The 27,669-nt window shown below is 38.6% G+C and overlaps 1 protein-coding gene across 9 annotated transcripts in view; it reads left to right on the forward strand.

Annotated features, from left to right (window-relative positions):
* Positions 1–27,669, forward strand: part of LOC128890458 (uncharacterized) — a 132,372-nt gene that overhangs the window by 83,225 nt on the left and 21,478 nt on the right. For 8 of the 9 annotated variants that reach the window (XM_054148943.1, XM_054148946.1, XM_054148947.1 and 5 more), the window contains 2 exons: positions 10,242–11,135; positions 12,487–12,567. In XM_054148943.1, coding sequence (XP_054004918.1) covers positions 10,242–11,135; positions 12,487–12,567 — 975 coding nt within the window. The remainder of the gene's footprint in view (positions 1–10,241; positions 11,136–12,486; positions 12,568–27,669) is intronic. The other variant, XM_054148944.1, reaches the window with a different exon arrangement.

Here is a 27,669-nt window from a genome sequence, read left to right on the forward strand (position 1 = left end):
AACGAATGAAGCCGGCAAACATGGGTAAAAGCAAAGAACGATGCGAAACTTAAAGTGCGCGAGAGTAAAGAGACGGTCGAGATGTGATGTTGGTCGGGTGTAGGCTTGGAAAAAATGAGAGAAAGAGAGGGATCCCCGGAGGGTCTGGAGCGTATGGGCTAAACGAAAGGAAGAGAGAAAGTGAGTGAGAGAGGCAACCCGTCGGGGTTCTGTCTTCTTCGCAGGTTATCGGAGCTGTACCGTCGTGGCACCTCCTCGAGCCATGGAGGGTCCTTGGAGAACGATGCCCCGGGACCTAGCACAACCTCGACGACCTCGGAGTCCTTGGAGAGCAATGGCCTCGATACCGAGATACCAGCTACAGCCAGGAGACCCCGTAGTACGAGGGGCTCGCAAAAATGGAGTAACGTACGCGCCGTCATGGCGCTATATTCCTCTCTACGCAAGATCAAGAGGTACTCCCGTCATTGCTCGATATGGACGGTAACCTCTGAACTCTGCACTCTCACGTCTGTCAACTACACTGGTACACACACGTACACACGTATTATTGGGAGATGGAAGGAAGATCGGTGGAAGGAATTCGGTTAACCCTTTGCGCTCCTATGTCGAGTGTGACTCGGCATCTGCTTTTGTCTCAGGAAATCCTTTGTCGAGTCCAACTCGACGTTCTTTCACGTCCAATTCAATAAGGAAGGAAATTGTTTCGAGAGATATCATACATTTGAGAATTGGAAAATATAACAAAAGGGAGAATAAAACTGGTGTTTAAAGCCGGCGACTGACTTGTAACAGAACGCTGTAATGTAAAGCCGGCGACTGACTCGGAACAGAACATTGTAATGTAACGCGAGCATTCGCTTAGTCTGGACGGACTCTAGCGTTCGGTTCGCGCTCGACCGTGTTCCACTGGTCTGTCGGTTTTTTGACGAACCTCTTTGACCGTCTACTTTTCACTGAACTGAGTAGGAAGCATTGAGAGAGAATTCAACCGAAAGTTCGAAGCGAGCGTGATTCCAAAAACGACCTTGTAATGTAACGCTGGTGCCGAACTGTAAAATTCGTACCGAGCAGTTACATTACAGTGTTCTGTTGCAAGTCAGTCGCCGGTTTTAAGTCCGAACGTACACGGGCGCAACCGATTTGAAATTAGTGTTGCAAACCGTTTGCGCTCTTTGTTTTACCTAGATCCACAATCGCATGCAACTAGTTTCAGAGTGGTTTGAAACTGATCGGTTGCGCCCGTGTGCGATCGGCGCAAGTGAATTTGTTTCTTTCTTTATTTATTTAAATTGCCTCATACTTTAGTTAATTAAATTTCGAATATAAAACAGTTGAAAGCGTTGGGAAGTGCTGTGTAACGAAATTGAAATATAATTTGGAGTGCAAAGGGTTAAGATTGTCGACAGTGGGACATCTCCAAATCCATCTTCAAATAGTACACAGTAAACACACACTCGCGGTACATTGGAACAGATCACTCGAGGATGAGCAGGAATGAAATTATTTTGTAAGTGGACAGAGGGAATTTGCGCCAGTAGTCGACATTATAGAGAGTTTTAGGAAGAACCTGCCATTACGTGCTAGCAGTACCACTTTGTAAGGAAATGTAGTATCCTGTCATCGATTTTCAGTTGTTGACGCTATTAGCGAAGAGCGCACGATGGGAAACAAATGGGAGCTTATTTGTCTGAAGTGTTTACGCGCTTGGAATTGAGGAACACACTGTTGTGTAATTGTTTATTTTCGAAGTGAAAGGGCTTGTTCTGGAGAACATGTCGCGCTGGTGAGGTTTTTACAGATTTTTCCAAGGATCTATCAACGAGATACGAAGCGTCGATTATTGCAACTTTTGAGGAATATAGAAAAATTTGGAGGGATAGTAGATAGAATTAATGACTGGAAAGTTGGATTATATGAGTGTCACCCTGTGCCTAATGATTTGATAAAGCATTGCGATAAACGATAAATAAATTGTAGTAATGTTTCTAGGGAGAGTGAGAACCAGTATTTGGTGAAAATTATTGGAATACAAAATTAGGTACATGTTTATTAATTGATTCACCCCTTCGCTCTTTATTTACAACAATATAGTAGCGAGCATAAGAAGTATGACTTTTTTTTTTGTAAAATCACTGTGCTATTGACAACGTAACGTTTTTACCGAAATTTTTGGTAGTATGTATATTAATTAATTCAGCCCTCCACTCTCTATTTTCAAGGATACAATAGTCTCCATAAGAAAATATAAATTAACCCGATAGTTTTAGTGTTAAAGTAATTGTGGTGCATGGGACAACAATTCCATAATAACACCATTTACGATTCATGATTACGATTTACACCGTTTTTCTGTTAAATATGTCTGCTACTGGTGCTTTTCCCTAAACTATCGAATAGATTCGTAATCTTTAATTTCCAAGTAGATTACAGATTAACAAGGCATTCGTCGTTTGAATAGTATCTGGAACACATTTTGCACATCCCTGTTCTGCGCATACGTAGTAGCTCTCTCTTTCTCTCTCTCTCTCTTTCTTTTTCTCCATACTTCTCTCTCCTATTAGTACACGCATAGACACGCGTACGTACACCACTTGGCCTCGTTCACAATGCAAATCTGCCGCGGAAATTCGACGACGCAGAAGCCAGCGAAATCCGTCGCCCTGGCATCGCCAGAGGAGTAGAAACCGCGACCGAGCCTTGGGGAACGCTTTGTTTTTCCCACGGTCCACGGTCTCCTTGTCCCCGCGACGATATTCCCTGGATGACGTTTACCGGGAATTCCTGCCGGAACGTTCCTCTTACAATTGGTTGCGACAGAGCCTTTAAGGGGATTCTCCTGTGTCTAAAAACGCCCGACGATCAGGATTCTTTTAGGGGAAGAGTACTTACTTATGGGGTAAAGTCAACTGAAAGTTTTTCTGGTTATTCTCGTGCCACCAGAGAGAGATAATAATTTTATACTTGATACAATGTATACTTAATTCATATGAGTAGTTCATTGCACAAATTGATTAATGACCTCTGAAATAAATTATTTATTATTCAATGGTCACAAAAATTTTATCGTTTAATGGTGTTAATTGTTATTATTCGTGAAAGTTATTACAGATGTTGATGCACTATACATAATTGATTAAAAATAAATAAATAAATAAATAAATAAACAGTCGTTGGCCAAGATTGAGCTTTGCTTTGTACTAAAATGAATTGGGAAATTATAAAACAGATAAAATAGCGCCACTTCGACGTCACAGTATGATTTTTACTGTCCATTTCGAGAAGCTCGAATATCGTTTCTTTTACATTAAATTCTAACAAATAAATTCGTAACAAGTTTTTATTTTTAATCAATTATGTTCGCACTCTTTACCAACAACCTTTTTCTCTCCAGTGTGCAAATTTTCATACTCAGATCGATAAAAATCAATTGGTACACAATGACCTGACAAATGATAAACAATTATTGACATCTCCAAAAACGACATTACTTTCCGGTCCCCCTAATACTACGAATTTTAATTCTTGCATAAATGTAGTTCCTCATTCTATACCCCAATCGAGCCAATTCAATAATAGGGGAAGGGTGAATACATTTTTTTGGGGGACTTTCGCGTCAATTGGAATTTTTTTTACTTCGTCCATGGTCCCATTGTCCTAGTATACGGTTGCAATCGATTCGATTTCTCACGAAGCTTGACCTACACGTCCACGTGCCGTGGAACTCGGGCAGGGGAACGACTGAAGCGTCTTCGACGTCCCGATTTCCTCCATTTTTGCTTCGTGAACGTGGCAGTCAGAGGAATCGAGGCGACACCGCACAGAAAGTATTGGCTAGCCGCTGGTCACCGCAACGCCATCCTTTTTGCCACTCCATCTTAGTCTGCAACGTCGACTTTACTGCACAGTACATACGCTCCACTTTGTATTAGATGACATGGCTGATGGCCGATCGCTGTACCCACTTCTTTTTTTTTTTTTTTTTCTTTTAGCGATTTTGACCGCCCACTTTCAACGAGAGACGGCTCGATGAGAAACGGACAGCTTGGGCTTCTTCGTGTTTCGAGGAAGAGTATAGTGAATCGTAAAATTATTGGGTCGTAGGGTACACGAGGGGTAGATAAATAATAGAAATGATAGAAGATTTTACTTTCTAGTTGAGGAATATAATAATATAATATTCAGTGGGGTTATAATAGTGTGAAAATAAAAAGAAAGTGGTTGTGGAAAATATTTGGGTCACGGTATACAATTAAGGGGTTGATATAAGAAATAATCGAAGATTTCGCTATGCATTTTATTTGAGATATATAATATACAGCGGAGTTGTAATAGTGTGAAAATAAAAAGAAAGTGGTTGTGGGAAATATTTGGGTCACGGTATATAATTAAGGGGTTGATATAAGAAATAATCAAAGGTTTCGCTATGCATTTTATTTGAGAAATATAATATACAGCGGAGTTGTAATAGTGTGAAAATAAAAAGGAAGTGGTTGTGGAAAATATTTGGGACACAAAATTATTGGCACAGACTGTAAAAGTTAATAATTTTACTATTATTGACATTTGGTAGAACAATTTTTTTCATTGGTCACTCTGAAAGGTATCTCTGGCATTGATTCTATTTTTCAAATAATCCTCTTCGATATGATATCGTTCTTTCGTCAATTTATTTTTTAATGCTTCCTAATTGAGAACTTTTTGACAGTACGACAACCATTTCAGCACAATTTTTTATTTGTCTTTAGATTTCTTATCTTAATAAAACTGAAAAGTGTGTAAAAATCCGTGAACTCGACCGAGGAAAATAATTTACCACTAAATGATTCCAATACTAAATGCACGATTCGCAATTGGGGAACCAAAAGAGTTTTCTCTCAGCTCTGGATCCAATCGTTCGACGTTTCAACCTTTATAGGGGAACATAAATTTGTGCGTCTCAAGTCCGAGGAACATCCGTTGGAAGCTGCTGAGCTTTACGATCGGTTTTACTGTCTTCGAAGGAACACTGTGAAGACTCATCGCTGTCCGTTTTCTATCTTTAGCGGTTTACAATGCTAACCTTAGCGAACAACCGATAGAAAGAGAGGGAGAGAGGTTAGGGCGACCCGAAGGGAGTAGTTTTTCTCGAACGATTCCCGCGATTACTGTCGACGTCTTTAAAGAACGATTTACCAAATGAAAACGACTGTAAAGAATAAATTAATCGATCGGGACAAGAATCGTAAGAATTTCGGTAATTGGGAAGCGGTAAGAAGGAATCTAATTCTAATTCTCCGTTTGAGCGAGTGCTTGAAGAATGATAGGAAGATATTCGATGAGATTGCACGCATTGAAATTGGATTGCAGCACTCTCTGGCATTTGGCATGGATTAATAAGAGGATCCCCCGTTCGTTCCCTTTCTCGAGGAAAAGGATGGAATCCAATCGACCGGAAATTACAATATACTTCCTGAAAGCCTTTTTCACTGTTGCAGCTAGGAAAAGGTTGGAGGGTTCGGTATCGAGTATTCTATCCTTTCGGGGACGGGAAGCATTTGTAATCGCGGACGGATTCGGCTGTAATTAGAGTTGCTGACGTAGAGACAATATTCTGAGGTTACTCTTTCTTTTTACTGGATTAAAAAAGTGTATTTCCTTTTTTGTTGCTGGTGGTCCTTAACATATCTCTACCAAATTACATAAATCTGGTAGAAAAATTGTAGTCGTTACAATAAAAAATATATATATTTCATATAAGCAATGATGCAATTATAATTATAGTCATTTTATGTATTACAATTTATACGTAATGATTATATGTATACAATTATTTTGTTTCAGTTTTGATACATATTAAACTTTTCAAATATATATATATATATATATATATATATATATATATATATATATCAAAATTAGAATAAAATCTGTACCTACATACGTATGAATAAAAAGTATGTACATACATATACATATACATATACATATTAACTTGCCAAATTTTACAATTTTATACAGCTGCAAAAAAATCACGAAAATTGTCTCGAAAGTGTTAAAAAAAAAGAGTATCCCTAAAAACAAATTATTCTATCATTTTGCACGAATTTTCCAAGGAAACGTTCCGCAAGGGACGAATCATTTTCACCTTCAACTAGGAAACAGTTCTCCCTACCTATTCTCATTTCCATGGGACTCCCAAAAATATAAATAACTGTGTTTCAACCCAGACCAACCAGATCGAGATAAAATCTCGCACAGAAAAACCTTATTGCCGAGTGAAATTGGTTCTAGCGTCGAGAATGGTATTCCTCGCGAGCGAAGAAAGCCATTTGGCGGTCGGTAATGTATTAAAGGTGTCTGCGAAGCACAGTACCATCTGCATGAGAAATTAGAATGCAAGAAAAGTAGAATTCTGTACGAAACCGTAGTTGCAAGGAAACCTATATATAAACATTCTTGAACGAAGGTTGACGATTGCTATGAGTAAACGACAAGTAAATAAAAAAATAAAGCGCAATCGCTGTGGGTGTTCTAGATTAGATCAACGAATGACGGTATGAGTATAGCGATGTTTCTGAACGGATGTTGACGCTTGACACTGTCTGAACTGCTTCCCTTCTACCAGCTCGGCCGATTAGAGATGAAAACCTAATTTCCCAAGCGTACTCGATCCGCCAAATGATCCGTCAGACTGTAACACGAACAAACGTACACGAACACCACGCAAACACCACGTCACCACGACGACGTACACGCAACATGGGTGTATTAACGATTAAAGAATGCGTAGTGGCATAAATAAAATAAAAACAATACGTTTACACCTTTAGTTTCGTTCTGCCTCTGTCTAACGTACTTGACAATTCTCTCGATGTTTCTGTCTCTGTCTGTTTGTCTATATCTGTCTGTCTGTCTGCCTCTCATCCATCTGATGCTCTGATACTGAACTGATCTTACTCGATTCTCGCTCACTTCTTACTTCAAGCAAGAATCGCCTACCATCTGTCTCACATAGAACTAGATTAAGGAAAAAGCAAAACTAATAAATATGGATATCGCGTACGATGATATTAATAACCGACGACGATCCGTCGATTGTATCGCAAGGGAATGGCGTGCTTCTCTCGTTTCACTGGGTTTGCCGAATGGAACGAAAGTAGGATTAATTTTGTCTGCTAGCAACCAAGCATAGATATGTATACGTATGTGTGTCCATAGCGAAAAGTGTTGAACGAGATGCAAGAAGGCTTGCAACGACGACCCGTCACGCATGGACATGGTTTATGGTTTACAGGAAGGTTCTATGGAGCTTCAAATGACATAATTATATTACAGCGATACCACTGTTACTTTGTTGTTTAATCGGTTTGCACGATGCATCCCGATAGGAAATAAGTGAAAGTTTGATGGATTGGCTCGTTTTGATAACCAAAGGTATGATAGGATTATCGGGTTTGTTATTAAAAGAGTAATGGAGTCAAAGTGGAACATAAGGATCATTGTTTGATATTTTGTGACACTATTTGGTATAATGATTCAACTCGGGGATTCGAATCACGTTTAGACGTGTAATTAATTAAAATAAATTCTAATTTTTTAATAACTGAGCATATTCGTTTCGAGGTACCGTTAATTATAGCAGGAAATAAATGGAAATGTAACATGAATTAGCTACACATAGAATTTAAAAAATTTGTTTTCAACGAAATAAAGCCTCATGCAAATTTTATTCGCCACAGTTTACATTGTGCAATGAAAAGAAGTATAAATTTGTTTAAATTAACTACGTTTTCTGAATTTTATTAAATAATTCTATTTGCTCCTTTTTCTATGAATCGAAAAATAATTATACAAAATATACAGAGTTCTGTAGATAGCATAGACTTGGTACGAAAAGGTTTCGTTTACATATAGCTTGTAAAGAAATACAGAATTGAAATTGAGATGATTTAAATTTTGGCGAGGAGAACGCATCGTCCTCTCGATACTAAATTCGTTCCGAATTCGTCGAAATGGGAGTCTCTTCAAACAGTAAAACACGTCTAAGCCAGGGTTTGCCGAGTCAGCATCACCGAGTCCAACGGATACCTAAACGAAACGCCATCCTTTCGTCGACTAATCTATATTCTGTATAGACCAGTCGTACAATTTACCAACAGAAAATTGCTCCTCTAAAAATGGATCCATTAGTGTCAGTTCGGTTAACACAAGTCTGCAAATGTTTCAACTATTTTTCCTGGCGCCACGTATTTCTTGTGGTAAAGTTTACTTGTATTTTTGGAAATTAACTAAACAAAGAAATAGAGTATTGTAAGGTAATCACGAAATTGTTAAATGTTGAATGTTCTAATGCTCACTTCTGAATCTTTTTTGGTTACAATTAATTAACTTAAATTCAACATGTAGGAAGGGAAAAACTAGAGAAAAATATTTGTCAATGCTGTTCAAGGATATTTACATATAAGTTAACAAAATTCTCTTTTATACATTTGCATTTCTTTAGAACTATTTGAGCGAATATTTGTTATCAAAGAGAACTATTTAAGCGAATATTTGTTATCAAAGAGAACTTAAAAGTGAGGTCGATTCTTATTTATTCAAAGAAAAATTAGAACTAAATTAGTTCGCATATTTTATAGTAATGATCAACAACTGTTACGATCGAACGGTTCGATATAAGCCTTCGAATCGCCATGTTTGGTAAAATAAAAGGTACGCGTCAAGTCCAATAATTCAAGCCAGTTAGGGATTTATTCCGAGTCCGTGAGGATTTGCACTTATTCAGCCTTTCCTTGCGAGCGGAACGGTTACTGGAAGTACGGCCAAAACGAAAACGCTGTTTATCGAAATGGCGAATAGCAAGCGATCATCCAACCCCCTCGAGGATAACACGGTATTACGTCTTTGAACTCGAAGACGGCTATAAATGCGCAGACCTCGGCTTTTCTCGAACGTCTTCGTTCGCTGCTCGCTCGTACATAACCTGAATTTACTACTTTCGAAGGGGAATTCGCGTCGTAAAATACACTTTTAACGGCGACGCAGGCAATACGTATCCTAACATTAGCGTTCACCAGAGCCTCCGAGGAATTAAAATGGATGCTGATAGTACGAATTACGAGCTGAATCACAGTTAACCCCTTTGCCATGTTCAAACTGTGTGTACAGAGCGTTTTGAACAAGGGGAAAGGACAGTTTAACACGTTGATCGATAGACAAATATTCTTGAAAATTTCTGAGGGTGTTAAATATTATTTAGAATATTGAAGAGTACGTAATCAGACATGGTGAATGTAGCATTTCGTTTTTTAATGATTTTGTTTAAGGTCGCATCAACGTCCAGGTTATTAGCAAAGCTACTAGTTGTTTATGTAAATGTCATCCGCATACTTGAATATCTAAAGTCTTTAGGATATGTAGACTCCTTCTGCATTTACTTTTGTAACCATCAAAATTCATGAATTTCATTTAAATTTATTTTCTGTAGTGCTTGATGCTCAGGATTAATTTTTTTTCTTGTTTTTATTCTTCAGTGAAGAGCACCCGTATATAGGTGACGTGGCGATCAACGTGTTAACGGCATGCAGGATAACGAATTCGAGAATGAAAGAAAAATGTTCAATTAATGTAGAGTCGAGGCTAGAGAAATTGCATCACTTTAAAACTATCAGTGATTTTAATTTAACTTTCACACGAGAACCAACTGTATTATTAGCCATTAAAATTTTGATGTGCAGTATAGAAAACATGTTTTGTTAAAAAAGTTTGACGACGTATAGTTAAGTCGAGAACAGATGGAAAATGTCCAATTAACGACAATGATGACTATAGACATTGCATCGCTCTAAAAATATCGTTTTCAACTTAATTCTCATAGGTACAGTAACATTATAATATTACAGAAAACACATTTTATTACAATACCTTCTAGAGAGTTCCTAGTGCAGAATGAAATTGTCAAACATTTCAGAAACGTAGCCGAAGTGACACTAAAAATAAATTTCAAATCAGCTTTTCTTCCTTACAATTCCAAGCACACTCTCGCCAAAGTCTCTCGAAACAACCCCTATTAAAATACGAAACCGTTTCTAGGTAAGCAGACTCTTCCATACCTAAAAAAAAGAAGAACCTCGAAAATCGCCAATCTCGGTGACGATTTCTCTCATCTCGGGAACTCTGGTGCTTCTCCATCGCTCGTGCTACGCCGCGAGCCCTAAATCCGTCCTTGACTGTCGATCTATTCCTCTTTCTGTTCCCAGAACGAAGAGCAACCAGCGGTGGATGAAGCTGCGCACCACCGTCCAGCTGTCCTCCGCGATATCAACGATCCAGAAGAAGCCTCCGCTGAAGCGCGAGGACTCGTTCCTGAAGAGATTCTCCACCAGACAGATCCCGGAGAGCCAGGAGACGTTGGACACGGGCGAGGGCGAGGGCGACGCGAACGACGACAAGGATTCCAGCGGTCGTCGCCGTCGGCGTCCTCGACGACCGCAGAAACCGCCGAAGACGGTAGTGAATCCCGACGAGAACTTCTACTACTACTGGCTGATGCTTCTCTCGGGCTGCGTCCTTTACAATCTCTGGACCCTGATCGTGAGACAAAGCTTGCCAGAGCTGCAGGCGCTGGCGCCGGCTGGCTGGCTCGCTTGCGACGGTTTCACCGACCTGGTCTTCTTCCTGGACGTAGCCGTTCAATTTCGCACCGGCTATCTCGAGCAGGGCCTGATGGTCTACAACAGCAAGAAGCTCGCCGGTCATTACCTCAAGTCGAAGTCGTTCGTCCTCGATTTGCTAGCGTTGCTCCCGCTCGACCTGCTCCAAGTGAACCTAGGCAGCAACCCCATGCTCAGGTTTCCGCGGTTCCTCAAGATCTACCGCGTTTACAACTACTACTACATGGTCGAGTCGCGGACGGTTTACCCGAATTTGTGGCGCGTGCTGAATCTCATACACATACTGCTGATCCTGGCCCACTGGTTCGGTTGCTTTTACTACTTGCTCAGCGAGGCGGAGGGATTCCAAGGGGACTGGGTCTACCCTTACAGACCCGGCGAGTACGCGACGCTTACCAGGAAGTACCTCGGATCCCTGTACTGGTCAACCCTCACTCTGACGACCATCGGCGACCTACCCACCCCGGAGACCAACGCCGAGTGAGTGATATCTCTCTTCGACCGTACACACACGCATATGCGCACATGACTTTTTTTTTTGTGTCCGTTACGATCCGTACCCGGGCGTCCCGTGAGACGTGACGATTAGTTAGCGCTCTGGTGGTCACCAGGCCCCGGCCACTCTTAACTAGACTTCACCCTACAACTTGAGACTCGAGAGAGAATGGAATACCATATTGGGCTTGGAGATTAAAGGATACGTTTTGGTTCGGGTTCTTTTCGGAGGAGATAGGGGTAGATTTTGTGGATTTCGGGTGTCCATGGTTTTCGAGCTGTGAAGTTGGATTCGACGTTAAGTTAAATGAGAGATGGAGGTACGAATTAATCGTAGATTGTAGAGAGGTTTTAGGGAGGTGGTTTGGGAAAAATTTGTGGAAGAAAGAGTTCATGTGTATTCATTGGAAACGGGGTAATTGAATTGTGAAGATTTTGGGGGAGGATTGCACCGTCATCGGCTCTTTGGGTTGAGTAAAACGAGAGGTGGACATATAAATTGATTATATGTGTGAGAACAGGTTTATAGAAAAACGAGTTCATATAAATTCATTGTTAAAAGAACAATACAATTGCAAGGTTTAGAGGAGGATCGTAATTATAGATTAATTATATGTACGACATGAAAAGGAAGAAGAGAAGTATGTTTGCAAAAATTGATAAAATATAAAAATTCAACTATAAGAATTTGTTGTAGGGAAGGATTGAATTTTTTTTTATAATTTTTTATAATCAGTTCTACTAGACTGTCGTATGAAAAAAAGAAACATTGTCCCGTTTCAAAAGATGATCTTACATATATAGAAAGTTAAAAAAACAAGTAGAAATACAAGTAAAAGTGGATTTTAAGACCGACAGATTAATTTTGACGACAGGATAACATCAATCATCGTGTTCTGCTATACGATAACGCTCTTTGTTCGTAATTCTGATAGTAACAAATCTAGTCGTTACGTGTAACGGTGCACTGCATTTGCGTCAATTAATTTTAACGCAACCATCAATCTATTCAGTTGCCATACAGTGGATAGTCGCTGTAACTCGAATTTAATTGTTAACCGAATCTATGAAGTGTGGTAAAGTCTATCTCCCTGGTGTCTTCGAGCTCAAAATATTTTCTGTTTTACGAAATAAATTCAATAGTATATAAATTCATGTATACACGTCGATCTTGATTCCACCTATTGAATGAAAGATAGCCTATCGAATGCAGCAGCTGGTTATCGGGCGACGAACGCGCGCAGGTATTTCCATTTTCTCTTGGGTCAAGTCTCTAGCGAACTAGATGCCTAGGAATTAGATTCGTGAAGCGGCCTTGTTGTTATTGTGTTGGCAGAGTCGTAGCGGGCGGCAATCCCCGGAGCCTCGCTCGTCGTGGCCGACTGTCCCGGCTTCTGCAGTTCAAGCATAACGGAGGGTATCTGTATCGTTTCCAAAACAAAACAAAAAAGAAAGAATAACAATGAAAAACAAAAAAAAAAGAAATTACCAAAAAGAAACAAAAAAGTATAGAACAAACAACCGGATAACAAGACGAGAGAACGATATACGAGATGTATCATAACATAAAGGAGCCAGTTCAATGGTGGATTCGGAGGGATGCAGAGGGAGGGGGGAAAAAAGTTCGTGAAAACATGCGACCTAGCCTTATTCCCGAGTTATAGCCAATCTTGTGCTCTTGTAATATGCAGCTGCTTATCTTTATGGAAAGTGCTCCGAATGGCCAACAGAAGTATATGCTTAGACGTCGGAGCTCTCAGCTCTTGACGACTCCGAGTGTCTCTGGAATTCATTGGCAAACTTTAGGATACCTTCAGGAAATATTCAAGCAGTAGGCGTTGAATGCGAAATTGTTTAGGTGACTCTAGAAATAGAAATCTAGCGTACTTAAGTATCGCTGTATATTAGGAGCAGACTAGGTAGCGTTACAGGACACGTTTTCGTCATTTTCTATCTGCGTTCCTAGTCCACTACCGATGTGGGTCCCATATTTTATGATACATCCTGCATGGATAAGGACACTTAAGATCAGGTCACTCGAATAACTTGTTTAGCTACGATTATAGAAATGGTTCGGACTGATCTTGCTTGGTTTCTAAAGGAACGTGATCTGATGTCTGGCAATTTGTTGTGTAATAGACGAGGACAGACAGAAAATGATTAGATCAACTTGCTTTGTTAATCGAATTCCTAGCTGTTTATGACATATTCGATCTAGTGTTGAATTTTGAGAATAACGAATCGAAGGAATAATTTTTAAAATGTTTTGAATCAAACTAGTCCTATAGAATCAAATATTAGGGATAATAGATTCTAATGGTGATATAGAAGTCGTATATTTTAGAAAATATTCTGTTTGAAGAAAGAAAATTCAGTTGATTTACAATTAAAACCCAGTCAAAATTACTTGAAGACGTCGAAGGTCGATCAAGATTAAATAGTATTACTTTAATAGTTGAATATCTAAATCGTTACTTGTAGAATGAGTATACCTTCAACTTTTATTATTACAATTCATTATTCATAATTGCATAATTGTCAACAGTCTTATTTTAAAGAAGTTGACTCACGTGTCTTCTTTATACTTCTTCGCCAAAAGATTTGTATAATTACAATTATAATTGCATAATTGTTAACAGTCTTATTTTAAAGAAGTTGACTTTCATTTCTTCTTTAAACTATCATCAACATCAGACTCTTCGTTCCTGACACCGAGCAAGAGATGCTGGAATCATATTTGTCTATCAATGAAGGCAAGCATGTTATTCTGTAGGTGGCCTGTAATGAAACGGAGGGGGAGAGCATGTGCCAAGACAGCGAGTGAGAGGGATTCAAATTGAGATTGAACGGTCGAATGGACGAGTGTTGCGAGGTTAGACTGGCTGAGATGGAGCAGAAATCGGGAGCGAAATTGGCGCGAGAACGTGAGAGGAAAGGTTGACGCAACGAACAAAGAAACTAGAGTGGGAATCAGAGAAATAGAGAATAAAAGCCGTGGCGCATCCAGAGATTTACCGGGAGGGTTGCAGCTCAAAAACGGATATGAATACGTCTGGGTAGATTGCGACACCCTAAAAACTTTATGGTAAAAGGTGGAAGGAAAAGTTTATTCGACTTTTTTATGTGAACTCAATTTTTATTTGGAATTATTTGAAATGTTTTTTTTTGAATTCTTTACTAACACAAAGTTTAAATGGATTGACCCAGAAAATTGCACAAGATAACCGATGTTAACAGTGGTACAATTTTTAAACAAATAGACTCTAAACAGATTTTGACATAAAAATATAAATCTTAGTTCTCGAGTCTTTATTTATTAACTTTTAGATTTGGTCAGTCATTTATTTTGTCTCTGTCATCTGGAAATAGTATGTCATTTGACTTAAGAAATTCTGAGTATCCAGGAAATACTATCAAAATTGGAAATTAATAATTCGATCCCGTTAGAAAAACGTTCTGTCGACTGCAATCGAAATTTTAATAGACTTTCACCACTCCAAACAAAAGAGCGATATCTCCATTAAACCCCGGAGTGCTTTATACATATAAATCATTTTCATTGAATGTTTTTTTAATTAAAAAAGTTTCGTTTAAAAATCCAATATGGAAAAAACCGATGAACCTCGTCATATAGTATCCTAGAAAAATGTCAAGTTTACAGAGTTCCCACGGTAACGATCATAGGACGATGAAAATTTACATAATGGGAAAAATGACTCGCGTAGGGAACAAAAGGAACACTCGTTGATTGAAAATTGGGTGTTCGCAACCAAGGAGGAGGGGTTGACGTAATTGTTCCCTCGCGCCTTCTGGGTGCGCCACTGGGTGCGAGTATGGATATTGGAAAAATGGATGAGATTGAAGGTGGAAGGAATGGGTGGTTAGAGAACGAGTAAACAGGAAACGCGACAAACAAAATAATTTCTCGCGCTCGTTCCGGCAAATTACAAAATTTCCTTCGTCAAAGTTGACCCTGGACGAGCCCGAGCGATACGTCGAATTTACCTTGATGTGGGTGAAATAAATTAAATTTGCAACGCTAATATTTTCGCGAAATTCCGTTATGTGAGGCTGAAGTGAAGTTTGCGATACATCTGTTGGTTATGCTCTTTAAGTGCATACGCAGGGAGTCGATTATTGGTACAGGAAGCAAGTAAGGAATGTGAAAGATAAGAAAAATAAGAATTTACCTTTTTTCCTATTTAAGAAAATATGATATTCAGGCAATGAACCTCTGAAACTATGAAAAAGAAATAACTTTTAGTTGATATGAAATAAAATCAATTGCACAAGACCAAATGTATTTGAAATCTGAAGTTTGAAAAGTGTAAAAATATTGGTGGCGGTACGGTCACGCTCCAAAGTGTATTGCTGTTACAATTCGCTCATGAAACGTTGCGTAACTAATTTTAAAGAAATGGTAAATAAATTTCACACGCTAACGCACTGATGAGGCGGTTTTCAAGAGTTATTCTCAGAACCGTGAATTTATGCGATGCACACGGTGGCCACGGAGGGCATTTACGCACGCTAATCAGGGTATTCATGGCCTCTGGCCGGCGGAGGCTTTGACGACAGGACAAGACCATGCAAAGCCAGCAATTACTCTTTGTCGGTAAAGGTATCGGTAAATAGGTGTCGATGCTGCAATGACACGCACGGGAACGCCTTCCTATCTCGCGCGCGCGCTTCGAGTGATCGATGAACGACGTCGTCGAAAAGAGCCAAAGGCGGAGAACGGATGAGAGTGCGAGAGAGGAAGTCTCCGCAGATATCCTATTTATTTATTTGGGAACCTCAAGCCTACACTTCTTATATTTCTTGTATCTATTACACTCTAATATAAATCTTTGCTTGATCGATTTTATATATCCGCCAAAACCTGTAACGCTGCAAGGCGAAAAGAAACAGAAAGATGAATCAGGTGGATTTATGCAAGAGAAAAGTATACAGGATGATCGTTTGCTTGATCGATTTTATATATCCACTCTAATATAAATCGCAAGAATTTGTCGAATATTTCAATAATATTGGAAACACTACAATGTCCAAATATTGAAGCAAGTGAATGTAATAGTTCATTGAAAGGTGATGTTGCAATGTCCACGAAGGACATTATCCATGATAGATAAGCAGACTTGCGTTAACATCAATCTTTCTCTATGGGAACGCTTCTTGCGCAGACCTCCATCAACGACAGTCGTGAATGCTTTTTGCCAGACAGGAGGGAAGTATCGTGGAAGGAGGATAAGATATAGGAATGACCAGAAATAATCTGGACACAGATATATTTGACATCTCCGACATTTCCATATAAAATCAGCTGAGGTGCACTCTATGTCTACCAAAGAAATTTGTCTAATTTAAATTATAGGTTTGATGTTTCCAAATAAAGGTTTCGGTATAGAAATGGAGGGTAGCCGAGGCGATACCGAACCATAATTTCCTTTGCAAAAATGTCGGATGGTGCTTCGTTTTTGAATTATTAACGAAAAACCACGGACCAATCACAGCGCCCGAGTAGCGCGCGCTCCGACGCAAACTATGATTGATTGCTGGTTTTTTGTTAATAATTCAAAAACGAAGCACCATCCGACATTTTTGCAAAGGAAATTGTGGTTCAGAATCGTCTCAGCTACCCCCACTTCCAAGTCTTACACTAACTCTGAGACACCCTGTATAATTACACAGCATAGTATAATATCATATTTTTCACCCTTACTTAAAAGTCCGAACTATTTAAAAATATGTTTGCCAAACTCATCCTCCACACAAAAGCTACGAATACTTATAAGACTGACTGTGAGTCACAAAAGCCATTGCACATCGCATTTTTTATCTTTCTATAGCATTCAGTGATATTCTCGTCTACTTATGGTCGCGATTGAACAGTTCATTACAAAAGAGTAATACGAGAATTTTCTGAAAGCATGCCAAGTACCAAATAAAACAAAACTCCACGAAATTCAAATTTGTTTTGGGGGGTAAAGGCACGGATAATTTTGCTTCGCTTTGGCTCGAGGGGTTGACGCGGAACTATGATTAAGTTCTACTGATATTTGATTCCGAACTACGGTGCACAGGAACGATGGAGCTCGCAAATAAATAGGATTCTGCTTGCGCCTTGCGCGACGATGCGTAGAAGCGTCGAATATACGATTCTCTCGTTCGACTGGGAGTTATGAGCTGTCGCTTGATGAAGAAACTTTTGTATGGGTGTCTACAAAGTCTATGTGCAATTTAAACTTTGCTAACTTGCAATGCGTATGTGATACAAGCAAGCTCAATGGCGGTTAGAAGCTGGCTACTTAAGGGAATACTTTCATTTTTAATTTTGAAATTTACGTTAATTGACGAAAACATCCCTGATTAAGTTTACTCTTAATTATAATTATAATTAAAATTTTAATAATGTGTGAACAGTCTTCGTCGATTAAAAATCTATTTATATTTTTTCCTTATAGTTCAATTACACGAAAAGGTGTAATTTGGTCGCAGCATAATCAGAGATTACGTCGTTCAGAAACCTTTAATTCCTGGAATCCTATTTACGTGCGACGCGAATGGATTTAGATTCCGTTTTGTCGCGACTGTCCAATCCCGCGTGTGGCTTTGAAATCGGATTTCAAGTGATACTGAGCTTCCTGTCGTAGAAATTAGCCTACTCGCGTAAAATAGGAGAGGAATGTATATTTAATCCATGTTTGGAGGTACTAGTATTATCTTTTTTTTTTTTTTCGAATTCAGTAACTTTTCCTAGCGCATTTATCATAGCCTTGACAGGGAGATGCTGAGGTAACCAAGATAAACGAGACTCTCTGTATGTCATGCTCTAATTGCTTCGACTACTACACGAGGCAAACTTGATAACAGATTGGAATTGTTATATCACACTTTATAAATAATGTGTAACAGCAACGACAAACAAGTGACCGTTAGACAAATAAATTTGTTCGAAGAGAATGTGCGATGTTTCAGAAGGGACGTTTCAAAAACTTATTCACCTGACGCGCGAGGAATGATTAGAAATTAGAAAGTCGGTGCTATTCGTCACAGCGTGCCATGAATATCGTAGTTTGCGAGCGAGAAACAGTAGCGCGGTTAATTAGTGTTTGTTCCATGATTGCTAATGCTTTCGGTACATACGTGACACCTTGATACTTTGGTAATCAAGCTTTCAATATTATCCTTCCATCTTAATAACGTGGGTAGGTAATTAGTTAGCGTCAATTATGATTTAAAAGTAGCAGTATACCTATCATCGAACGTCACTGTTCACTCGAACATCTCGTTTCAATTCTCGATTAGTATCACGATTTAAAAATTTCAGGAAGGAACTATCTGGAGCATTCGTCTTATGAAATTATATTAGGTTGTCCCGAAAGTTTCTTTCGCGAGTTGCACTCAATTATTTTATGTGATCGTGTTTATATAAATCGACAATCTAATTTCATAGAGATTCATGTTGTAACAGTAATAGAGCAAAATGAATCGTCTACAATTCAGTAATGTAACATAAAACATAAAATATTCTGCATGTATTACTTATTAATAAAGCGAAAGAAACTTTTGGGACAACCTAATAGTTTTAATTTCTAGGTGCCTTTCATTGATCGTCACTGTTCACTTAAACATCTCGTTTCCATTCTCAATTAGTATCACGATTTAAAAATACTAAGGAACAAACATTATCCAGAGCACCCTACTTTTAAAACTACCCTTTTAATTTCTAGGTAGCGTCCATAGAACGTCATTGTTCACTTGAACCTCACGTTCCAACTCTCAATTATTGTCAAGCACGATTTAAAAATATCAGGAAGCAAATATTATCTAGAACAGCCGATTTTTTAAATAAAGCTTTTAATTTTTTGGATAGCTTCCATCGAACGTCATTGTTCACTTGAACCTCACGTTCCAACTCTCAATTATTGTCAAACATGATTTAAAAATATCAGGAAGCAAATATTATCTAGAACAGCCGATTTTTTAAATAAAGCTTTTAATTTTTTGATAGCTTCCATCGAACGTCATTACTCGCTTGAACCTCACGTTTCAACCTTCAAGGAACGAACATTATCCAGGACACCGTACCTTTCAAATTACAATTTTAATTAGCAGATACCTCCGAACCTCTCCTTTACTTCGCGGATCGAACGCGATCGTTCGCTCGAACGTCCCGTTTTAATTTCCCCGCTCGAATCTCAATATGTCTGAAAGCCTTTAAGAGATTGGCCGAAGTGGTGGATTACGGTTCACAGAATTTAGGCTAGCGGACAGTCGAGGTCTCGCAAAACGCGTGTCGAAAACGAGGGGAATGTTCTTGTCGGAACGTAGCTGAACCTCGTCCTTTATCGATGGCATTTGGAATTCCGGCCCAGCCCTGTTGCAAACGTTCCGCGGCCGTGGTCTAGGACTGTCAGTTCATCCTAATTTGAATAATACCTCGGTAGATATTCTATCACGTAGCAGGGGCCAAAGCAGCCCGCAGGAAAGCCTTCTCTCTGTTCCGTGGAATTTTCATTCATTCTTCAATCGACCGTGCTAAGTCCACCAAGGGGGGCATTGTCGCGAATCGAAGCCCTTTTTCTTCGCTCGAGATAGTGTATTACAAACGGGGGAGGTCCATCTTTTACTGGATCGGTGTTTTCCAAACCTCTTCCGCCAAGAAACGATATTTACTTCAGTGTGTTTCGCTTTTTACTCAAGTCCACTGGAATTCTAATCTACCAAAATCTACTAATTTATCAAAATTTACGTGCAATGATTAAAGTGATAGTTCGCTCTTGAACTAGAAAATTCGACGTCACGTTCTAATCTAAACTTAACCAGTAATATATATGAAATAGACATTCTTTTATCTGAACCGAAGCAAAAGAGCGGCCAATCATCGGCGAAAAGAAAACGGAGATATCACAGCTGAAAATCAATTGGAGAGCGAAGGAATAGGAAGCAGAGGGTCCCGTTAATAAAAATTCGACGGTATTGCGTTACTCGCCAGCGCTAATACCTTTAACTCGACTTGAATTGCCACTCAATTCCGAATGAAATAAACCCGTACAGTTCCGATACGGGTAATTTACTGGCGAGCTCTCCTGGTGGTCGTCGATACCGGGAATCTTTGACATGGTTAACTTTATCTTTCGTCGGCTCGCAGTCGCGGAGGATGGATGGAAACTCCACGGGGAAAATTCGACGGCTAGATAGAGCCTGGCATTGGTAATTCGTTTCCCGAATTGAACCAACTTCCAGTGAAAGATTGCCGGCTGGGATACTTCCTCGAATATCAATATCGTTTAATGAAACCAAACAATAGTTCATTCAACGTTTTCGATCGACCAATTTTGCTCGACGATGGAATTCGATTAGATGGTGTATTTGGATCATTTATTCAAATTAATTCTGTGCCTTTATATTTCGTCACTCATAACTGTAATTTCGTTAAAAATATTTTCGTCAATATTATTCGCTCCGTTTTTAATCAAACCAAACAATACTCCATTCAACCTTTTCGAATGTCCACTTTTGGCCGACGATGGAATTCCATTAGAATTCTAGTATTATTGTTTATTACGTTCGGAAATGAATTTTGTGCACTTTTATTCAACGACTTGTAACTGTAATTTAAGTGCAAATATTTATTCGTAATTTTCTTACGTTCAATTACCAACCTTCTAAGTTCTCAAGCTGATCTATATAACAAATGAATATGGAGATAAGTAGATGAATAAGTAGATGAACTTAGTTTCAACCTGATGGTCGTTACAATTCATCTACATATACGAAATTCAGTAACCAATAAATTTATTATCATTGTTTTAGTAACAGATTATAAATATACTTGGCAATTGCTACCCATAGAAATTATTTCTCTTCTTTCACATTGAATTAATTACCAACCCTCACAGTAACAAATGAGTGCAATTTTCATGATCACTACTATACCTTACACATTTATCGTTTTATTTCGAATTATGTCGGGGAAACATACGTCCATAGCTGTTGAAGTTTCAGGGCTGGGCGAGTTAACAGGAACGAGGGAACAATTTTTAGCCTGAAATTTCATTTCACGCGGTTCGGTAACAGCCCCATTTAACCGTTTCCGGTCTCAAATTAAGCCATTACGCAGCGGGGGCAGGAGATTTAAATAACGTTCATTGCTTTACAGGAGTCCGCGATAACGGCAGCGATGTAAAATTTAATCGAATCAAGGGGCAGATTGACATTTCCGCGCGAATCCTATTTCAATGTTCGACTGAACGTTTCAAAGAGGCTCGACATTTGGCAACGCTGCGTATCGAGACGTCCCGTTTCCAATTACATAAATTTTCCGCTCCACAAAATTCGACCGAACATCAATTTCACCAACCAGGTTGCAAAATTGGACGGGGGAGTATTAAAATTCTACAAGAGATTACGCGAAGCGAACAAGAAATCGTCGATTAGCATACGTTCGCTTCGTATGCGTACTGGATCAACAATATTTTAGCATTTATTAAGTGCAATGATCTTAGAATTTGCAATTCTTTGTAATTTCTGATAATGAATCTATTTGATGCAGTTGGTAGAGTTTCAAGCACTTTGCAAGTATTTGCAAACGTACCTACAAAAATTTTACCCAAATAGGAATTCATTTCACTCTGTAATTATTATAATATAAATTTTACTTTTGATATTTCTTGATATTTTTACATATTCTCTGCACTTTACAGTTTCTTGGATATTCAAATTTCCAATAAATGTATAAAACTTCGCAGTGCGATGATTACAGTGAACTAAATAATTTGAGAAACTTGGATCTCGCTATTATTACTACTAATTAAAGAACACTGAAGTTCAAGTACACAATTAATGATTAAAGAAATTATTTTACTGCTGCATCGAAAACGAAATTCTATAAATCTTCTTAACGCGACAAACATGCTCGACAAAAATCCAAGAAATTATTAAATATTGCAATATAACAAAAAGTAAGGACTTGGGCACGTGAAGGGGTTTCCAAGTCACCCCCAAAGTTCGTTTTCCCCCGTTTCAATTAATTCGCAGACTCGAAGCGAGGAATCAGTGGCCATCCCATCGATTCCATTCTTCCCAGTAATTGTCGATTGGCGATGTTACAAGTGACCGTCTAACGAACTCGATCTGTCGCCCAGAGCGCGACAGCATTCAAATCCCCGACGGTAGAGTTAAAGTTTCCAAACTTTTCGCGATTACGTTCGCCAGCTCTAGAGGGAATTGTCCGCGTTTCAATTAAAATTAAACACCGAAGTTCCGCGGGTCATAATTTCATTCGATGGTAGGAACTCGGATGGAAGCGTCATAAAAATTTCACGATCCACTCGTTTCTCCTCGGAGAGTCTTTCATACCAGTGGCTGATACTCGACGTCGTCCACCATCCTTTCTGTCGGTGCTCATAAAGTGCATAGGTGGGACACTTGCCGTAAATGTTGGAACGCTTCGGTTGTACTGTTCACATTTTGTGTGTGTGTAGTGTGCTACGATGTTGTACTAAATGTATATAACGTACCGGGTGAAATTAGAAACTTGGGCAAACTGCAGGTCTCTCGTAGATATAACAAATTCATGCAGGGAAATATGTTCGATGTTATTCGTGTGTAACAGTGCAGTTACTTGTTGCAGTTGCATTTTTTTTTTTTTTTTAAATTGAAATGAGTTGATATTATAATTTTTATAGATTTAAATTTTCTAGCCTATGTATTATATCTGCTTTATTTGTAATTCATTAATGAACAATATACCCAATCCTTTTTAGAAAAACCATTTGTAAGCGCACGTAAGAATTTAAGATACCATGGAATGGGTACATAAGTGCAATTGCTTGTTGCAGTTGCACTTTTTTAAACAATTAAAATCAGTTGACATTCTAATTTCTATAGCTTTGAATTTTCAAGCCTATGTATCATATCTTTTGCCAATATTTAAATATGATATATTCCACATCATTCATAATTTCAAATCTCTTTTAGAAAAACATTTACAAACATACCGAAAAATTCAAGACACCATTTTTAAACTTAAATATTGATTTAGACACGACGATGTCGTCGTCAGAATTTCTGGCAAGTATGGCCAACCACCCTGTATAATTTTCCAACCCCTGAAAGGATTAATTGAGTTTTCAACTATGCTCGACGTCGAGACTCGCATAATTTCCCCTAATTTCCAACGGAGTCGCAGAATTCTTTGGTTTCGAGCGCATATTTCAGCGTCGATACCAAATTAGTAACACGCCAGGAGATATTTGGCTGCTCGGTTATATTTTCCACGGGAATATAGGGGGTCGAGCGAGCAGAAAACGCGATACCAGCTTTCTAATACCACCGGGCCATCGTATATGAACAATTGCGCGGTCCACCGTGTGTTCGATCGGTTACTTGGTTGACCTTAAGAGGGTCGGCCGAAAAACGAACGTATGAAGCTGAAAAACGCTTGCCCTGTCAGCGTGATAACACTTTAATGATTATAATTACTTTAATGTATACAAAATACTTGTGTCATGCATCGTTGAATTTGTCTCGATCAACGCTTTCATAATATTAAATAAAAAATACATAGTTCCGTTTAAAAATTATATCAATGACCTTGATAGCTTCGAAAAACGTGACCCTTTAACAAAAGCTTTTCTTCCATCAAGTTTGGTCGTTGATAGTCTTCGAATCTTTCGCAAACTCTTTTATGTATCTTCAAATCCAAGGCAGATATTTAAGTGTTCTGTTTTAGGTGACACACCCTATATATTAATATCCTATAGCTCCACTAGAGAATTCCTTGACCAACAAGGTGTTGCCACTCCCCCAAACCTGCTAATTGCAATTTGTTCAAGTTTGGTCGATGATACTCTTCAAATTCTTTTGCAAACTCTTTTACGTATCTTCAAATCCGAGGAAGATATTTAAGTGTTCTGTTTTTGAGTGACACGCCCTGTATTAATATTGTATAGCTCCACCAACAAGGGGTTACCACTTTCCCAAACCTGCTAATTGCAATTTTATTCGTACAAATAAAACGTTCAAATAATCCTAGTTCAACTAGAACCTCGACAATGTCTCCATAGGATGATTGAATTCACAAGAACCGCGAAGAAGGAGGGAGCCGACAAAGAGTATAGCGACCCGGTGCCTGAAAGAGGCCGAACTCTCGAGGATTTAAATCCAGCTGCTCAACAACACGGAAACGCGAAAGACTTCTCGAGATATTTCTTAGTTTCGAGGCTCTCCTGCTGCGGTACTCGGCGAAATAATTTCAACGGAACGAAGTCAGGGAAATTGCTTTGATTAAAATATTGAAGATACCGAACGAGACGCCCGAGGCTGGCCGGCCCTCGGTCAAGGCCAGCTTTGAATTGCGATTTTAATTGAATGGGAATAAGAAGTTACGACGGCGATCCGTCGAGTCTTCCGCTTTAATTTCTTCGTCGGTCGGGACGGATCCACCGAATAACACGCGGACGTTCCTTCACAAAAGGCACGCTAATATTGTTTCCCCTTTTCAAACCGTTGCGTCGTTGTCTTCTTGAGAAACAAACGTTCTCCAGGAAACAATTCCTTGATCGTCTCGCGGATATTTACCGTGGGTACACTTGTTTTTCAATTGTTTCAACCATCCTGTGATTTTTAAATGGAACGAATCTCTTCCAGCAGTGGAATTCTATTTGAATGTTTCGTTAAGGTGGCGGTCTTCTCTTCTGGGTTGAAAAATAGAGTTTTTGTTGATGTTCTCGTTGATTAAATGCTTGGCAATATTTCTACCAAATTGTAGATAGATTGATGAATATTTGTTTCTAGCAAAATATATATTTAGAAAAATAAATGATCAATGTTGTACCTTGCCCAATGGAAGATTTTAGAAAATCTTGCGTATGCATCTACAAATGAACATACCAAAATTCAGAAGTGTATGTCAAGTTCTCTGTTTGTTGTACAAACAAAGAGTAAATAAAAAATTGTTGACTCCTCGTAGGAATTATTTTCTTTAAAATGATTTGAAATCGAATATCAATTGCAAACGTAAATATTATAAAATATACTATAAATTTTCAACTCTGCATAGAGGATATTTTCTGTAAAATACTTTCACAAAATGATTTTAAAGCCATCGCAAGGACGTCTTCCACCGCAAATAGATTTTCCCAACACGCCACGACGGATCGATGGCTCTCGTCATTAAGATATTCCAAGGGTGAAAGCGTGACGCATAAAAAAACGAAATACATTCCATTTCGGTGGCATCGGAGCTGACCCGGCGGATATTTCCAGCTCTCCGCGTTCTGGCAGCACGCCTAACGACTCGACCGCTTAATGACCAGAGATGCATAGTTGTACTCGATGAAACTTAAGGGTTCTCTCCAGTTTTCAACCCCCAAAAATTGGATGACACTGAAAAGTCTTGTTTTTAGAAAACAATTGGACGATTCAGTTTAATACTACAGTTTTATTTATTTATGGTTCGCCATACTACAAGAATTTAAATTATAAATAATTGGTTAGACGTTTACTTTGTATTGAACTAATTTAAAAGTTTTGTGGATGTATTTATTTATGGTTTGCCAAACTGTAACAATTTTCATAGGTATAAGTATAAATAATTGGTCAAAAGAAAGTAATGAATTTTGTTTTAGAACCAAATGATGCGTTATTAAAAAGAATGAAATATTTTATTGGTCAACAGAGTGCAAGTACTCATTCTATAAAATTGCAAAGGTACCCGAAATTAATAAATAAAATGAATAGCTCAGAATAGTCGGTTGAAGCACGTGAATTCGAGAAACGATCGACAACTGCACTAAATTAAACGTCACATCTCTTTCACTTTGCCACAAGTAATTCAGTCAATAATTTTTTTTTCGCGCCAGTAAATTAAAGTTTTGAAACGCGCATAGTTTCCACGACACCGTAACGCGACGTAGATGAGTCACCATGATGGATTAAATGTTGGAATCGTAAAAAGAAGGGAACGAGGTAAAAGCTTGGAGAAGAACTTTCGAAGGAACGGTATAGTCATTACTCGCAGGATATGAATCGATCGATTTCTTTATCTCCTATCTTCTCGGTGAAGACTTAAAGCGAATCCTCCCTTACGAAATTTTTCTTGCGAATACTCTGAGAATCGAACCCGTAGAGAACACTGGAAAACCGACTTTTGTTAAGCAAATACAGGTACTCGAATCCTGTCTAAACATCTCTCAGCGTTAATGAATTCGTTAACGACTTCAATTCTTTAATTTGAAGCTGAAGTTACGTTTGTGTTCGAGATCTAGAGCAAGCAGCTCGGCGAACAATCAGAATCGCTTTCGAGGGTTCCTTTCCTACATTTTTCAAATAATTAAAATAGGTCAAATAAAATAAATAATGAAATATTTCCGCGTGGAAGCAGATTTTTTATATAATTTAACAAGACGCGTATAAAATTGTACGAAATTGCGTATGTACCCTAGATAGTTAGAGCAGAATAGCCCCTATAAAGCAAATGGCTGCGGAGTTGCGGGGGATTCGAGGAGGGTTGTATACACTACGAGAAATACGATCGACAGGTCAGGAATCTCGATCAAGAACGGGTAAAATTTAATCTGCCGTTAGCTTGGAAGTACGTCCTACGAATCGCAAATCGAATTTCCTCGTTTGCAGCTGACCTTATACCCCCGAGGCGAGACTCGGGATTTTCGAAGATAGTTTGCTCGACACTCTACTTCTGTAATTTGTTACCGAAGACTGCCCGCCAAAGATGGCCACTCGAAGCTGTACCCAGCTGACAAACGATTTCACGCGAGTAGAGATCGTTCTGTTTTGAAATCGATGCACAAAGGCCCATTATGTTGTTTTATAAATTGAAAATAATTAACGGTTCAATATCTTTTAGAATTAAAAATCTATATATATATTATATATACGATATTAAAGTGAGGCAGTACGTACTTGTGTACTTTGAATAAAATAAATTATAAAAAATATCTGTCGCAAGAAAAATTCAATATTTAAAAATCGTCCCTTGGAAAGTTAAGTTTAATCACCTTCAAATTAAAAATAAATTACGGTCATAGGCACACGTGAGTCTATCAAACTGAAGCATAATGGAGAAGCACACCTCTAAAAAAAAAAAAGCGAGGAAATGGTCACAGTACAATATCCCCAAAAATGATGGCATCTGTTAGACATGGAAGTGGGAAAAAGAAAGATACCTAGCAGAACTGATTTACTACGAGTGACTCTAGAAGAACAGCCAAAAACATGAAAGCCAGAAACTGATAGAATCTGTGCCAAGAAGGCTATAAGCCATTATTCGAGCTGAAGGGGTGCATACTAAATATCAGTTACAATGTACGACTTGCTTAATTTTTATGTTTTCAGTTTGCACATTGTGCACAGCAGATTATTATTCAAAATAATTCTTATTTAAGCGTCACTTGCTTATATAAAATTATTGCAAAGAACCTAGAAGTAAACATACCTTTTCGGTGCATTATATATTTTTAAATATAAACAGAAACGTTGGGTGGGTTGTAAT

The sequence above is a fragment of the Hylaeus anthracinus genome, unplaced genomic scaffold, assembly GCF_026225885.1.
Source record: "Hylaeus anthracinus isolate JK02 unplaced genomic scaffold, UHH_iyHylAnth1.0_haploid 12000, whole genome shotgun sequence".
In the NCBI taxonomy this organism is placed as follows: domain Eukaryota; kingdom Metazoa; phylum Arthropoda; class Insecta; order Hymenoptera; family Colletidae; genus Hylaeus; species Hylaeus anthracinus.